The sequence below is a fragment of the Convolutriloba macropyga genome, chromosome 2, assembly GCF_964194025.1.
Source record: "Convolutriloba macropyga chromosome 2, txConMacr16.3, whole genome shotgun sequence".
In the NCBI taxonomy this organism is placed as follows: Eukaryota; Metazoa; Xenacoelomorpha; order Acoela; family Convolutidae; genus Convolutriloba; species Convolutriloba macropyga.
Window position 1 is genome coordinate 61,564,036 of NC_134469.1, and position 14,255 is coordinate 61,578,290.

A 14,255-nucleotide genomic window follows, 5' to 3' on the forward strand; every position below is an offset into this window, starting at 1 on the left:
TCATTCAAAAAATTGTAATCGATTACGTTTTGATAAAAGAAACTAGAAAACCAATATTTTCTTTTTTATGAAACGGAAAAATATCGATGAGATACAGTTAAAAAGGCATAAAACTGACGAAAACAGGCAAATTGTTAGCAAAGGTTTTCTCACTTTAACGTTTTGCAAATCTGAATTTAAATTGATAATATACTCTCTTTTTTGGTGGCAGATCGTTCCCAAAGCAGTATTGTGATGCGGTCTCTATAGCAGTTACCTATTCACCTCTTCACCAGTAATTATCTGTTCTCGTTTTAAACAAGAACTGCAGTTTTCAATCAATATTGAAAATCGAGTGTTTGAAATGGAGAAATTACAAAATTTATGCAATGTAGAATATTCGTGAAAACAAGAACAAAGCAAGGTCGAACAACCAAATAATACTCATTTAATTGGGAAAATGTTTTTTGTCATTTTTGACTGCGATAATTTTCAAAAACTACTGAATAAACATGAGGGCATTTTTTCCTGCTTCTTAATCTGATTTGAAATGGATTATATGCCAATGGAATAAAGCCACAAACAAATGCAAATGAAGGGTTGGACCCAAAAACAACAATTTATTCATTAAATGAGTCAGAATATTTTCAATAAAAAAATTAGAATTTTTTAAATCTCGATTCATCACCAAAACAATTAAGATATGAAGCATCTCTGAAAAAGTTAGACCTTATATGAAACTACAGATTGATATGATAAAAAAGTTGTTCTCAGCCCTAAGGTCTTCATGACTGACTTTTTAAAAAAATTTACTCGATTATTCATCTCTTCACAAGTGACGTTTTTGGAATGTTATGTTTTCGGCAAAATGTTACGTTTTTGACAAAATCAAACGTCTCTGTTTTAAAAAAAAGCAATAATTTTTATTCAATCTCTGATTTAAGTGGAATAAAAAAGCCGTCCCTTCAAATAAAAACACAAATTTGAACAAAACGAGTCAATTTTGTCAATTTTGAATGCGATAATTTTCAGAAACTACTAAATAAACGTGAGGGCATTTTTTCATGCTTCTTCATCTGATTTGAAATGGATTATATGCCAAGGGAATAAAGCCACAAACAAATGCAAATGAAGGGTTGGACCCGAAAACAACAATTTATTCATTAAATGAGTCAGAATATTTTCAATAAAAAATAGAATTTTTTAAATCTCGATTCATCACTAAAACAATTAAGATATGAAGCATCTCTGAAAAAGTTAGACCTTATATGAACCTACAGATTGATTTGATAAAAATTTTGTTCTCAGCCCTAAGGTCTTCATAACTGACTTTTAAAAAATTTATTCAATTAGTTATCGTTTCACAAGTGACGTCTTTGAAGTGTTATGTTTTCGGCAAAACGTTACGTTTTTGACAAAATCAAACGTCTCTGTTTTTTTTTAAAAAAAGCGATACTTATTTTTCAATCTCTGATTTAAGAGGAATAAAATAACCGTCCCTTCAAATAAAAACACAAATTTGAACAAAACGAGTTGCTCAAAACTTTTAGCAGAAGAAAAAGTATTAGAAGAGAGCAGCTAGATAACAATAATTGTTTGCCTCAAAACTTGGCGGAAGAAAAATATTCAGTTTATAATCAAAAAAATTAGCGGCATACGTGATAATACTTTGATCAATTTGGGACCTAACTTCGAAAATCAAAAACACCCGCGTTGTTCGTTTCTCGTTTCTATTGATTGATTATCTCATAACGGCCAAGCCGCCATTTTAATGCGCATTGAAGTAAATTTTGAAGTTTCTATCCAGCTTATGTAATACTCTATATTCGATCTGAAAAGCATAGTACTGATGAAAGTAGACAATACCAGTTTATTTCATTTGCTAAAACTTTGTTCTCACCTTTCAGATATATTCGAGCAAATTTTTCAAGGCTATCACTTGATATTCATTCAAAAAATTGTAATCGATTACGTTTTGATAAAAGAAACTAGAAAACCAATATTTTCTTTTTTATGAAACGGAAAAATATCGATGAGATACAGTTAAAAAGGCATAAAACTGACGAAAACAGGCAAATTGTTAGCAATGGTTTTTTCCCTTTAACGTTTTGCAAATCTGAATTTAAATTGATAATAAACTCTCTTTTTCTGGAGGCAGATCGTTCCCAAAGCAGTATCGTGATGCGGTCTCTATAGCAGTTACCTATTCACCTCTTCACCAGTAATTATCTGTTCTTGTTTTAAACAAGAACTGCAGTTTTCAATCAATATTGAAAATCGAGTGTTTGAAATGGAGAAATTACAAAATTTTTGCAATGTAGAAAATTCGTGAAAACAAGAACAAAGCAAGGTCGAACAACCAAATAATACTCATTTAATTGGGAAATTGTTTTTTGTCAATTTTGACTGCGATAATTTTCAAAAACTACTAAATAAACATGAGGGCATTTTTTCCTGCTTCTTCATCTGATTTGAAATGGATTATATGCCAATGGAATAAAGCCACAAACAAATGCAGATGAAGGGTTGGACCCGAAAACAACAATTTATTCATTAAATGAGTCAGAATATTTTCAATTAAAAAATAGAATTTTTTAAATCTCGATTCATCACCAAAACAATTAAGATATGAAGCATCTCTGAAAAAGTTAGACCTTATATGAAACTACAGATTGATTTGATAAAAATTTTGTTCTCAGTCCTAAGGTCTTCATAACTGACTTTTAAAAAATTCATTTCATTATTTATCGTTTCACAAGTGACGTCTTTGAAGTGTTATGTTTTCGGCAAAACGTTACGTTTTTGACAAAATCAAACGTCTCTGTTTTATAAAAAAAAGCGATACTTATTTTTCAATCTCTGATTTAAGTGGAATAAAAAACCGTCCATCAAATAAAAACACAAATTCGAACAAAACGAGTTTGTCAAAACTTTTAGCAGAAGAAAAAATTTTAGAACAGAGCAGCTAGATAACAATAATTGTTTGCCTCAAAACTTGGCGGAAGAAACATATTCAGTTTATAATCAAAAAGGTTAGCGGCATACTTGATAATACTTTGATCAATTTGGGACCTAAATTCGAAAATCAAAAACACCCCCGTTGTTCGTTTCTCGTTTCTATTGATTGATTATCTCATAACTGCCAAGCCGCCATTTTAATGCGCATTGAAGAAAATTTTGAAGTTTCTACCCAGCTTATGTAATACTCTATATTCGATCTGAAAAGCTGCGTTTTCATAAACTGAAGAAACGGCAATTTCGATATTTAAATAATTGTCAGCGGCAATTCCTCCGGTGTACGAATATGCAAATTTCACACTCGAAAAAAAGTAAACCATAAGCTAGGTTGGAGTAAACATTGCCCAGGATGAAGTGCGCGACCCAAACTAGCTCTAATTAGATCAACCGTGCGCCACCCAAGTCGCTCTGATCAGGCACCTTATCCTGGGTGTGCGTGCTCATTACCAATCCCCCTTCTTACAAGTTACCATGCAATCCTTTGCAAGAAAAGCGAAATTTGTTACAAGTTAACCATCTGTCTCGCCCTGGACAGATATTGCTTACATTTTGATTTGAGAGCGGTTTTCAACCTTTAGAGAAACAAGTTCTCGCTGTGAACGATGTTCGATAGGAAATATTGTGTTAGAATTTGGCACAAAATGCACTGTCATGTTTAAAACTCTTTACTAGTTAACTTCTTTTTACACTGCTTTTTTGTGACAACAAATTGCAACAAGAAATTACATAATGAGTGCTTTTTTTGTACGTTTTTCAAAAATTGTGACTGGAAATATAATTTTCTATTGGAACTGGGATCTTTTGTATAATGATACAGCGGCACCAGAGAGCCTGTCTAAACTCTTTTATTTTGGAATGTTATAAATCATTTATAACCCAGTTTCATCTAAATACGGACCTCTGGAGTCATACATGTATTGGATTAGTTTTTGATCTTACTTATGTCGGCAGACCAGAATGTCCCCGGTGGCACAAACAGCTCAGGTTTATTGTACTCGGTTGAATTCCAGCGTGCTGATTGTGAGTAGTAGTAATAATATAGCCAGAGCTTAGCAGTTATGAAACCATCTTTCTCGTCCACATTTGCAATTTGGTAGAGATCTATGAAGATGTAGACTGAGTTGTTAGTCATGTCCTGGGGTGGAGAGTACTTTGGGAGTGAATTTTTGAGTCGTTCAAAGAGTAACGTCTCCTCCCGGACACCATTGCTGGTGTCGTTCACATTGGTTGCCCAAGTTAGATTGGACCACAGCCAAGTGCAACCTATGATCCAAACCAAAAAATTGATCATTATGTATTTTAAAGATCTTCAAACTATGATCGCCCCGAAACTTGAGCTCAGCTACGTGAACGGTAAATTTGACGACAAAATAATCTCTTTAGTTAAATTTTTGTTTCGGAAAAATGATCTATCAAGGCCCCTCAAAGATTTAAATGAAGGAATCCCCAATTTATAGAATTATTTGCAATTGCTATTAAATCACATTAGCCGAAAGGTCAACTGCGCCATCAAATTTTTAGAAAATAAAGTCGCTCAGACAAAGATTTATCAAAAGCGTTTATGCATTTTAAGCAAAATTTGAAAGAAACACTTCAAGTTGGAGCACTTGTGTCCAATTTTGAACACAAAAACTTTAATGAACTGTTCAAAATTCAAAACGCTTCTAACTCTTTCTTGTTTGCATGTAGTAGCTTATTTGTGAAAAAATAAATGATGACGTACGCACAATTAATCTGTCACTTTCAGTTTGGTCACCAGACAAAACTGATTGCAATTATATATACTGAGCAGAAAAATTGTGAATGAAACCCACTCAAAAATGCAGATCTATTGCAAAGCCAGTCGAATTGTTTAATTATTTTGTTGATTCTGTGTATGTTTGTGTGTGTGAGTGTGTGTGCGTGCCGCGCGCGCGTGTGTGTGTGTGCGTGTGTGTGCTTGTGTATGTGTGTGTGTATGTGCGTGCAAACGTGTGTGCGCGTGTGTGTGTTCTTGTGTATTTTTGTGTGTGTGCGTGTGTGTGTATGTGTGTGTATGTGCGTGCGTGCGTGTATGTGCGCGTGTGTGTGTGTGTGTGTGTGTGTGTTTGTGCTTGTGTATGTGTGTGTGTATGTGCGTGCAAACGTGTGTGCGCGTGTGTTTGTTCTTGTGTATTTTTGTGTGTGTGTCTGTGTGTGTATGTGCGTGTGTGTGTATGTGCGTGCTTGCGTGTATGTGCCCCAGTGATTGTGGAATTTTTTATCGTGTAAGATCTGATAAGACGCTGACTAAGTATTTTTATCGTGTAAGATCTTATCAGATCTTACACGATGAAAATCCCTCTTATTAGATCTTACACGATGAAAATTCTGGTAAGAGGAATTTTTATCGAGTAAGATCTGATAAGACATCTTATAAGAAAAACATTCCTCTTATCAGAATTTTTATCTTGTAAGATCTGATAGGACATCTTATAAGATAAACATTCTCCTTATCAGAATTTTTATCGTGTAAGATCTGATAAGACATCTTATAAGATAAACATTCCCCTTTCCAGAATTTTAATCGTATAAGATCTGATAAAACGGAATTTTTATAGTGTAAGATCTGATATGACATGTTTTAATTTTTTCAATATAATGGTATAACGTAGTCAAGGTCCTATGAATGTAAAAAAAAATCGGTCAGCTAACCAATTATGAAACAAAAAAATGCTTGTTGAGTCTGTTTTGAAGGAAGTTTTAGTGGGAGTCTTAACTGTGTACTATGGCTAAACTCAGCAGTCCAAGATAGTTTGTCCAAGATTTTGAAAAAAAATTCAGCCTAGTTTGATAATCACTGCTTCGGAGAAAGCCCCTGCCACTCAAACAATCTCTTTTACAATATCTTATAAGTCTTACAAGACAGTTTAAGATATTTTCGTCTTTGTTGCTCTGACACTTAAGTGATGCATGATGTAGCTTTTCGGCTACTGCTTGAGAGCAACTCTGAATTGTCTTCAATATGAAGAATATACCATACTTCAGGAATTTATATAAGAGGAATTTCTATCGTGTAAGATCTTATAAGAGGAATTTTTATCGTGTAAGATCTTATAAGAGGAATTTTTATCGTGTAAGATCTTATAAGAGGAATTTTATCGTGTAAGATCTTATCAGAAGAATTTTTATCGTGTAAGATCTTATTAGAGGAATTTTTATCGTGTAAGATCTTATAAGAGGAATTTTTATCGTGTAAGATCTTATAAGAGGAATTTTTATCGTATAAGATCTGATAAACGTCTTATCAGTTCTGATAAGGAGATGCATCCCCTTACAGGCTATTAGCAAGATGGTTTTGTCAGAAATTTGTCAGATCTTACACGATAAAAATTCAACAATCACTGGGGTGCGTGTGTGTGTGCGTGTGTGTGTGTGTGTGCGTGTGTGTGTATGTACATGTGTGTGCGTGTGTGTGTGTGTGCGTTTGTGTGTGCAAGTGTGTGTGAGTATGTGCGTGCGTGTGTGTTCCTGTATGTGTATGTGTGCGGGTGTGTGTGGGTTTACACGATAAAAATTCTGGTAAGAGGAATTTTTATCGTGTAAGATCTGATAAGACATCTTATAAGATAAACATTCCTCTTATCAGAATTTTTATCGTGTAAGATCTGATAAGACATCTTATAAGAGAAACATTCTCCTTATCAGAATTTTTATCTTGTAAGATCTGATAAGACATCTTATAAGATAAACATTCTCCTTATCAGAATTTTTATCGTGTAAGATCTGATAAGACATCTTATAAGATAAACATTCCCCTTACCAGAATTTTTATCGTGTAAGATCTGATAAAACGGAATTTTTTTAGTGTAAGATCTGATATGGCATGTTTTAATTTTTTCAATATAATCGCATAACGTAGTCAAGGTCCTATGAAAGTAAAAAAAAGAATCGGTCAGCTAACCAATTATGAAACAAAAAAATGCTTGTTGATTCTGTTTTGGCGGAAGTTTTAGTGGGAGTGTTAAATGTGTACTATGGCTAAACTTAGCAGTCCAAGATAGTTTGTCCAAGATTTCGAAAAAAAATGCAGCCTAATTTGATAATCAGCGCTTCGGAGAAAGCCCCTGCCACTCAAATAATCTCTTTTACAATATCTTATAAGTCTTACAAGACAGTATAAGATATTTTTCTCTTTGTTGCTCTGACACTTAAGTGATGCATGATGTAGCTTTTCGGCTACTGCTTGAGAGCAACTTTGAATTGTCTTCAATATGAAGAATATACCATACTTCAGGAATTTATATAAGAGGAATTTCTATCGTGTAAGATCTTATAAGAGGAATTTTTGTCGTGTAAGATCTTATAAGAGGAATTTTTATCGTGTAAGATCTTATAAGAGGAATTTTTATCGTGTAAGATCTTATAAGAGGAATTTTTATCGTGTAAGATTTTATTAAAGGAATTTTTATCGTGTAAGATCTTATAAGAGGAATTTTTATCGTGTAAGATCTTATAAGAGGAATTTTTATCGTGTAAGATCTTATAAGAGGAATTTTTATCGTGTAAGATTTTATTAAAGGAATTTTTATCGTGTAAGATCTTATAAGAGGAATTTTTATCGTGTAAGATCTTATAATAGGAATTTTTATCGTATAAGATCTGATAAACGTCTTATCAGTTCTGATAAGGAGATGCATCCCCTTACAGGCTATTAGCAAGATGGTTTTGTCAGAAATTTGTCAGATCTTACACGATAAAAATTCCACAATCACTGGGGTGCGTGTGCGTGTGCGTGTGTGTGTGTGTGTGTGTGTATGCGTGTGTGTGTGTATGTACATGTGTGTGCGTGTGTGTGTGTGTGTGTGCGTGTGTGTGTGTGTGCGTTTGTGTGTGCAAGTATGTGTGAGTTTGTGCGTGCGTGTGTGTTCCTGTATGTGTATGTGTGTGGGTGTGTGTGGGTTTACACGATAAAAATTCTGGTAAGAGGAATTTTTATCGTGTAAGATCTGATAAGACATCTTATAAGATAAACATTCTCCTTATCAGAATTTTTATCTTGTAAGATCTGATAAAACATCTTATAAGATAAACATTCTCCTTATCAGAATTTTTATCGTGTAAGATCTGATAAGACATCTTATAAGATAAACATTCTCCTTATCAGAATTTTTATCGTGTAAGATCTGATAAAACGGAATTTTTTTAGTGTAAGATCATATATGGCATGTTTTAATTTTTTCAATATAATCGTATAACGTAGTCAAGGTCCTATGAACGTAAAAAAAAGAATCGGTCAGCTAACCAATTATGAAACAAAAAAATGCTTGTTGATTCTGTTTTGGCGGAAGTTTTAGTGGGAGTCTTAACTGTGTAATATGGCTAAACTTAGCAGTCCAAGATAGTTTGTCCAAGATTTTGAAAAAAAATGCAGCCTAATTTGATAATCAGCGCTTCGGAGAAAGCCCCTGCCACTCAAATAATCTCTTTTACAATATCTTATAAGTCTTACAAGACAGTATAAGATATTTTTCTCTTTGTTGCTCTGACACTTAAGTGATGCATGATGTAGTTTTTCGGCTACCGCTTGAGAGCAACTCTGAATTGTCTTCAAAATGAAGAATATACCATACTTCAGGAATTTATATAAGAGGAATTTTTATCGTGTAAGATCTTATAAGAGGAATTTTTATCGTGTAAGATCTGATAAGACATCTTATAAGATAAACATTCCTCTTATCAGAATTTTTATCGTGTAAGATCTGATAAGACATCTTATAATATAAACATTTTCCTTATCAGAATTTTTATCGTGTTAGATCTGATAAGACATCTTATAAGATAAACATTCCCCTTACCAGAATTTTAATAGTGTAAGATCTGATAAAACGGAATTTTTTTAGTGTAAGATCTGATATGGCATGTTTTAATTTTTTCAATATAATCGTATAACGTAGTCAAGTTCCCATGAATGTAAAAAAAGAATCGGTCAGCTAACCAATTATGAAACAAAAAAATGCTTGTTGATTCTGTTTTGGCGGAAGTTTTGATGGGAGTCTTAACTGTGTACTATGGCTAAACTTAGCAGTCCAAGATAGTTTGTCCAAGATTTTGAAAAAAAAATCAGCCTAGTTTGATAATCACCGCTTCGGAGAAAGCCCCTGCCACTCAAATAATCTCTTTTACAATATCTTATAAGGCTTGCAAGACAGTATAAGATATTTTTCTCTTTGTTGCTCTGACACTTAAGTGATGCATGATGTAGCTTTTCGGCTACTGCTTGAGAGCAACTCTAAATTGTCCTCAATATGAAGAATATACCATACTTCAGGAATTTATATAAGAGGAATTTTTATCGTGTAAGATCTTATAAGAGGAATTTTTACCGTGTAAAATCTCATAAGAGGAATTTTTATCGTGTAAGATCTTATAAGAGGAATTTTTATCGTGTAAGATCTTATAAGAGGAATTTTTATCGTGTAAGATCTTATAAGAGGAATTTTTATTGTGTAAGATCTTATAAGAGGAATTTTTATCGTATAAGATCTGATAAACGTCTTATCAGTTCTGATAAGAAGATGCATCCCCTTACAGGCTATTAGCAAGATGGTTTTGTCAGAAATTTGTCAGATCTTACACGATAAAAATTCCACACACAATCACTGGTGTGCGTGTGTGTGTGCGTGTGTGTGTGTGTGTGTGTGTGTGTGTGTGTGTGTGCGTGAGTGTGTATGTGCATGTGTGTGCGTGTGTGTGTGTGTGCGCGTGTGTGTGTGTGTGCGTTTGTATGTGCAAGTGTGTGTGCATATGTGCGTGCGTGTGTGTTCCTGTATGTGTATGTGTGTGGGTGTGCGTGTATGTGCCTGCGTGTGCGTGTGTGTGTATGTGCATGCGTGTGTGTGTTCATGTGTGTGTATGTGTGTGCGTGTGAGTGTGTGCGAGTGTGTAATTGTATATGTGTGTTTGTATGTGAGCAATGTTATGATTATAGGGCTTTCTCTAGGGAGGAAGTTCTAAAGCGATGCTCTGTGGTTTGAAAAGATTCCAATTTTGAGTATATTACTTCGCATATAAACTCCCAAACATCAGACTCGGTCAAAAAGTGCAGAAATTCCGATAACCTAAAAGTAGGTAATTTGGTCTGGCTCCTCGAACGCTGCACTGCACCTAAAGACGTCTTTGGCTGTTAGTCGAATTCAGCGAAGTTTATCCAGACCCCGAGACAGCATATGTTACCACCTCAGAACGATGAACCAACATGGGCAGATAATTAAACACATAATTAAGCCAAGAAAAAGTCCGGGTCATCTGAACGTTATCACTGCTTAAAGAACTTTTCTAGTTCCTAACCCTTCTAATTGTTTTCTTGGACAAAAGAAAACAGCGTTCCACGAAAAGACCATAAAATCTAGCTTTGAAGAAAAAGTTCAGTTGTTTAAATCAAATACTCTGAATCAGATCGCTGGAAACTTTACCTTCAGGTTGGCGTACAGGCAAAGACATGGCCCAATATTCAGTTGTTTAAGTTCAGTTGTTTAAATCAAATACTCTGAAGAAAAAGTTCAGTTGTTTAAATCAAATACTCTGAATCAGATCGCTGGAAACTTTACCTTCAGGTTGGCGTACAGGCAAAGACATGGCCCAAAATTTCATCGTCTTTTTTGAAAGAAAGATAAGCAAGATCTGAAATTCCGTAGAAAACAAATATTTGATCACGTATGGGAGTCTGTCATCAACAGAAGAAATCAACTCCAGCAACCGTATATTTCTGGACACTTTTTACTCTATTGACGTTAATTATCTAAATCAAAATCTTAAGGAGACGTCTAAGACTTTCTGCTATTTAGAACTCTGGAAGACACTTAGTAAGTCTTGGACGGCCTGCTTTCTATTTCTCATAAACATAAGCCTCCATCAAGGTATTTGCCCGAAAGTGTTCAAAAGAGGAATCATAAGGCCGAAAGTGAAAAAAACCTCACTAAACCCTGAGAACCCAAACGGCTATGGAACCATTGCAAACTCCTCTTTCCTTTGTGAAGCGTTAGAGAAATTTTTGTCGGAGCAGTTGAAACAACACCTTGAAAATAGTAGTTTACTGGACCCCAGGAGTCCGCTTACAGAAAATTCCACTCAACAGATAGCTGCCTTTTGGAAACAGTAATTGTTTTTGCTCTGAACTTCATAAGGGAAACTCTGTCCTGGTTATAACCCTAAATCTAACAGCGGCTTGTGACACCATTGACTTTGAAATTTTTGAGCAGATAATTGGAAAACGATATTTCATAACAGGAACATGTAAAGGGTCGATTACGTCCGGTATTACCAACCAAAGAACGCAAACAAAAATTGATAAATTTTTGTCCTCTGATTCTGATGTTCGTTATGGAGCTCCGAAAGCTCTATTTTAGCTTTTGACACCATTGACTTTGAAATTCTTCGATTCTTCGTAACTGGATGATGTAAAGAGTGGATTATGTCGCTGTAATAGCAATCAAAAACAGCAAACACATTTTAGTAAAATTTAATTCTCTGATTCTGATTTTAGTTATGGAGCTCCCAAGGCTCTATTTTCACGCCTCTAGTTTTCTCAATGTACAATACACCAATTAGTTACGTCCTCAGGAAAGTAGGCCTGAGTTATCAAATTCAGATAACATATTCTAATATGCAAACATGAGAATGAATTAGGAAGAAACTGCAATGGAAATCTGCCATAGAAAGTACACAAAGTCTTTGAAGCATGCACTAAACACCAAGAAAGCTGAAGAGCTTATTTATTAGGAAAAAGCGATTCAACACGGGCAGTTGGAAACTAAATTAGAGCGCAGTAAAATTGAATAATGCCTGATAATTTCTGAAGTGACAGTCGATGACTGCCTAAATTTTGATGTGCAAATCAATAAGATCACGAGTACTTGCTACTAAGAATTTTGAAGATTACGCAGAGTAAAGCATTATCTCTCACTTCAGTCTCAAAAAATTGCACTGCAAAGCCATATCTTGTCTCGGTTTGATTACTGCAATTCTTTTTGGTCAGGGAAAACAATTCAAGCATATCAAAGCTGCAACGAGTACAAAACAATGCTTTCCATTTCATATTTATTCAACGGAAACAAGAATGGGGCAAAGAACATAGGTATAATCTGCATTGACTGCTTATAGCCCAAAGCATTGACGTTATAATTTTCTCTAACAGTTCTTGCCTTTCAAAATTCCTACGGAAATAAAGCATTTTCAGTTTTTGATCCGCGAAAAGCGAATGCAATGCCGTCCTACCTGCGCAATACATCTGATTAAAAACTCTTCGCAAGGAGCTCAAGACATTTTCTTTCTCCGGTTGTTACTGAAACTACTTTTCAGAAGGAAAATGGAAGATTAACAGAAAAGTTGAGTCGAAAAAACTAAATTAGGAAAATTCTGTGGAGAAGAGGGTAAACTCTTGTTGAACTAGAAGATCCGTACAGAAAATTAATTGCTCCACCAGATAGAAATAAAACTTATTATCCATGTATTCTGGGTTCATTTCTGGTGCTTGGAGTTTCACAAACAACTTATTTGACAAAAACGACGCCCTCTCATGGGACCGATAGAAACATCTGACGAAGTGTATTTTTTAAATGAAAAATTGAAATTCCACAACTTCAATGTGAGCATCATGGCCCTCATAAGTCGACGAGCTAAATCAGCAGCTATCAACAAATTAATTGACTGTTACGGATATGTGGCGCTAGATCATAGGATTGAATTCGCGGAACACAAGAAGTTCACTTTCTTCCATATGCCAAGGTCGTCAGAGAGTTAACATCTGATTTCTGATACGCTATCAGATAACACAAAATATGGCACAGGCAATAGTGAGCTCGTTTTTAACATTTCAAGCATATTTTATCCAAATCATAATAGAACCAAATCATTGTTTTTATGCTTGGTTAGGGAGGAAGAAGGAACCATTTTTGAGGAACCACCTTTGTGTCCGAAAGAGATGGAAAACTAGAACTTCTACTACTACTAATACAACTTCTACTACTGAAGTGGGAAGTCTTCTACTGAGCTCATCTTAAGTAGTTGGCAGATCACCAATCAGATCTCGATATGTTTATATGTTCCTTCTTTCTCGAAGTGCCAATTTCTTTTGTTGATTCCGTCAGTTAGGTTTGAGAACTGAAAGGTGGATCAGCTCGTCCTTTCGATCTGATAATTACATGCTTCAGTTACGACTTACATCTTGTCAACTGAAAATATACCTCTTTGTTGAAATTTATTTGGACCAGACAGTAGTCAATGGATCGTTTTCCAACCCAATCATCAGCGACAAATTGAGCGCTACTTTGTGAATTTTGAAATTCTAATTTTGCATTTTGTAATGGCTTACTTTAACGAACTACAACTGCCCGTTTATAGTAATGTTGCTAACAGAGTTTCTTCCTGTGATCACTCTACTTGCGATTGATTAATTCTTTGGATTTTTAGAACTTTTTGTTCTGCTTAACTTCAATAATAAAATCTTCTACATGAGGCAACGATTTTCTTTGTCATGACCTCTAAATGACCAACAAAACTCATGTGACTCTTTCGATAAATTGAGCATAACGGAAACTAAACTAGCACAAGACTGTTGCTATTGAAAAAACCATTCAACGTAACATTTAATAAATTAATTATTAAAATTTTGCTAAAAAATATTTTAATTTTAAAGCCAGACCAGACAATTGATTGAATTGAACTCAGATGGTTAACTTGCGGGCATCGATTGTTCAAATATGCCAAGATATCAACCAGAAGAATATGGTTCTGTTTATACTACATTTGATTTGTTAGCTTTCTAAAAGCAGAAGTCATTTAATTGGCTAGATCATAATTTTGGCTCGCAAGTTTTGAAAAAATTAAAAGTTAAACACTCTTAAACCGCTAAAGAGGTTGCAGACGAAAGGTGTCATGCCACCAAAAACCTATGAAGTTAATCAGCAGAGACTATGAAACATTAATTGAGAGGTGTGCGTCATTTTCTGGTATATGGATACAGAAAAAAAGATTTGAAAGAATTCTGCATTGACCTGTATAGACCATATTTGTGACAGTAATTGTGTATTTTAACGTTTTCTATTTTTTCAGAGAGATTGACAGAAAACTGATTAGAGTATCAACGTTGTCAGGAAGGTTATTATTAAAATTGTTTTATTTACAACAGTTTCTCCGATCCGTCCTGTCCGAATGTGAGGTCTGGAAATATTAAAAGTTTTTTCACACTGTAGGATGGGTTGTTGTCACTACTGGTTTCCTTTCAAACTGCTGGGTTTATC

The 14,255-nt window shown here is 34.5% G+C and overlaps 1 protein-coding gene across 1 annotated transcript in view; it reads right to left on the reverse strand.

Annotated features, from left to right (window-relative positions):
• The window catches only part of LOC142335394 (neuronal acetylcholine receptor subunit alpha-6-like), a 49,731-nt gene extending 45,130 nt beyond the window's left edge, over positions 1 to 4,601 (reverse strand). The window contains exon 1 of the mRNA XM_075383859.1: positions 3,937 to 4,601. Within this exon, the coding sequence (XP_075239974.1) occupies positions 3,937 to 4,288 (352 nt within the window). The 5' untranslated portion in view covers positions 4,289 to 4,601. The remainder of the gene's footprint in view (positions 1 to 3,936) is intronic.
• Between the last annotated feature and the right edge of the window lie 9,654 nt (positions 4,602 to 14,255).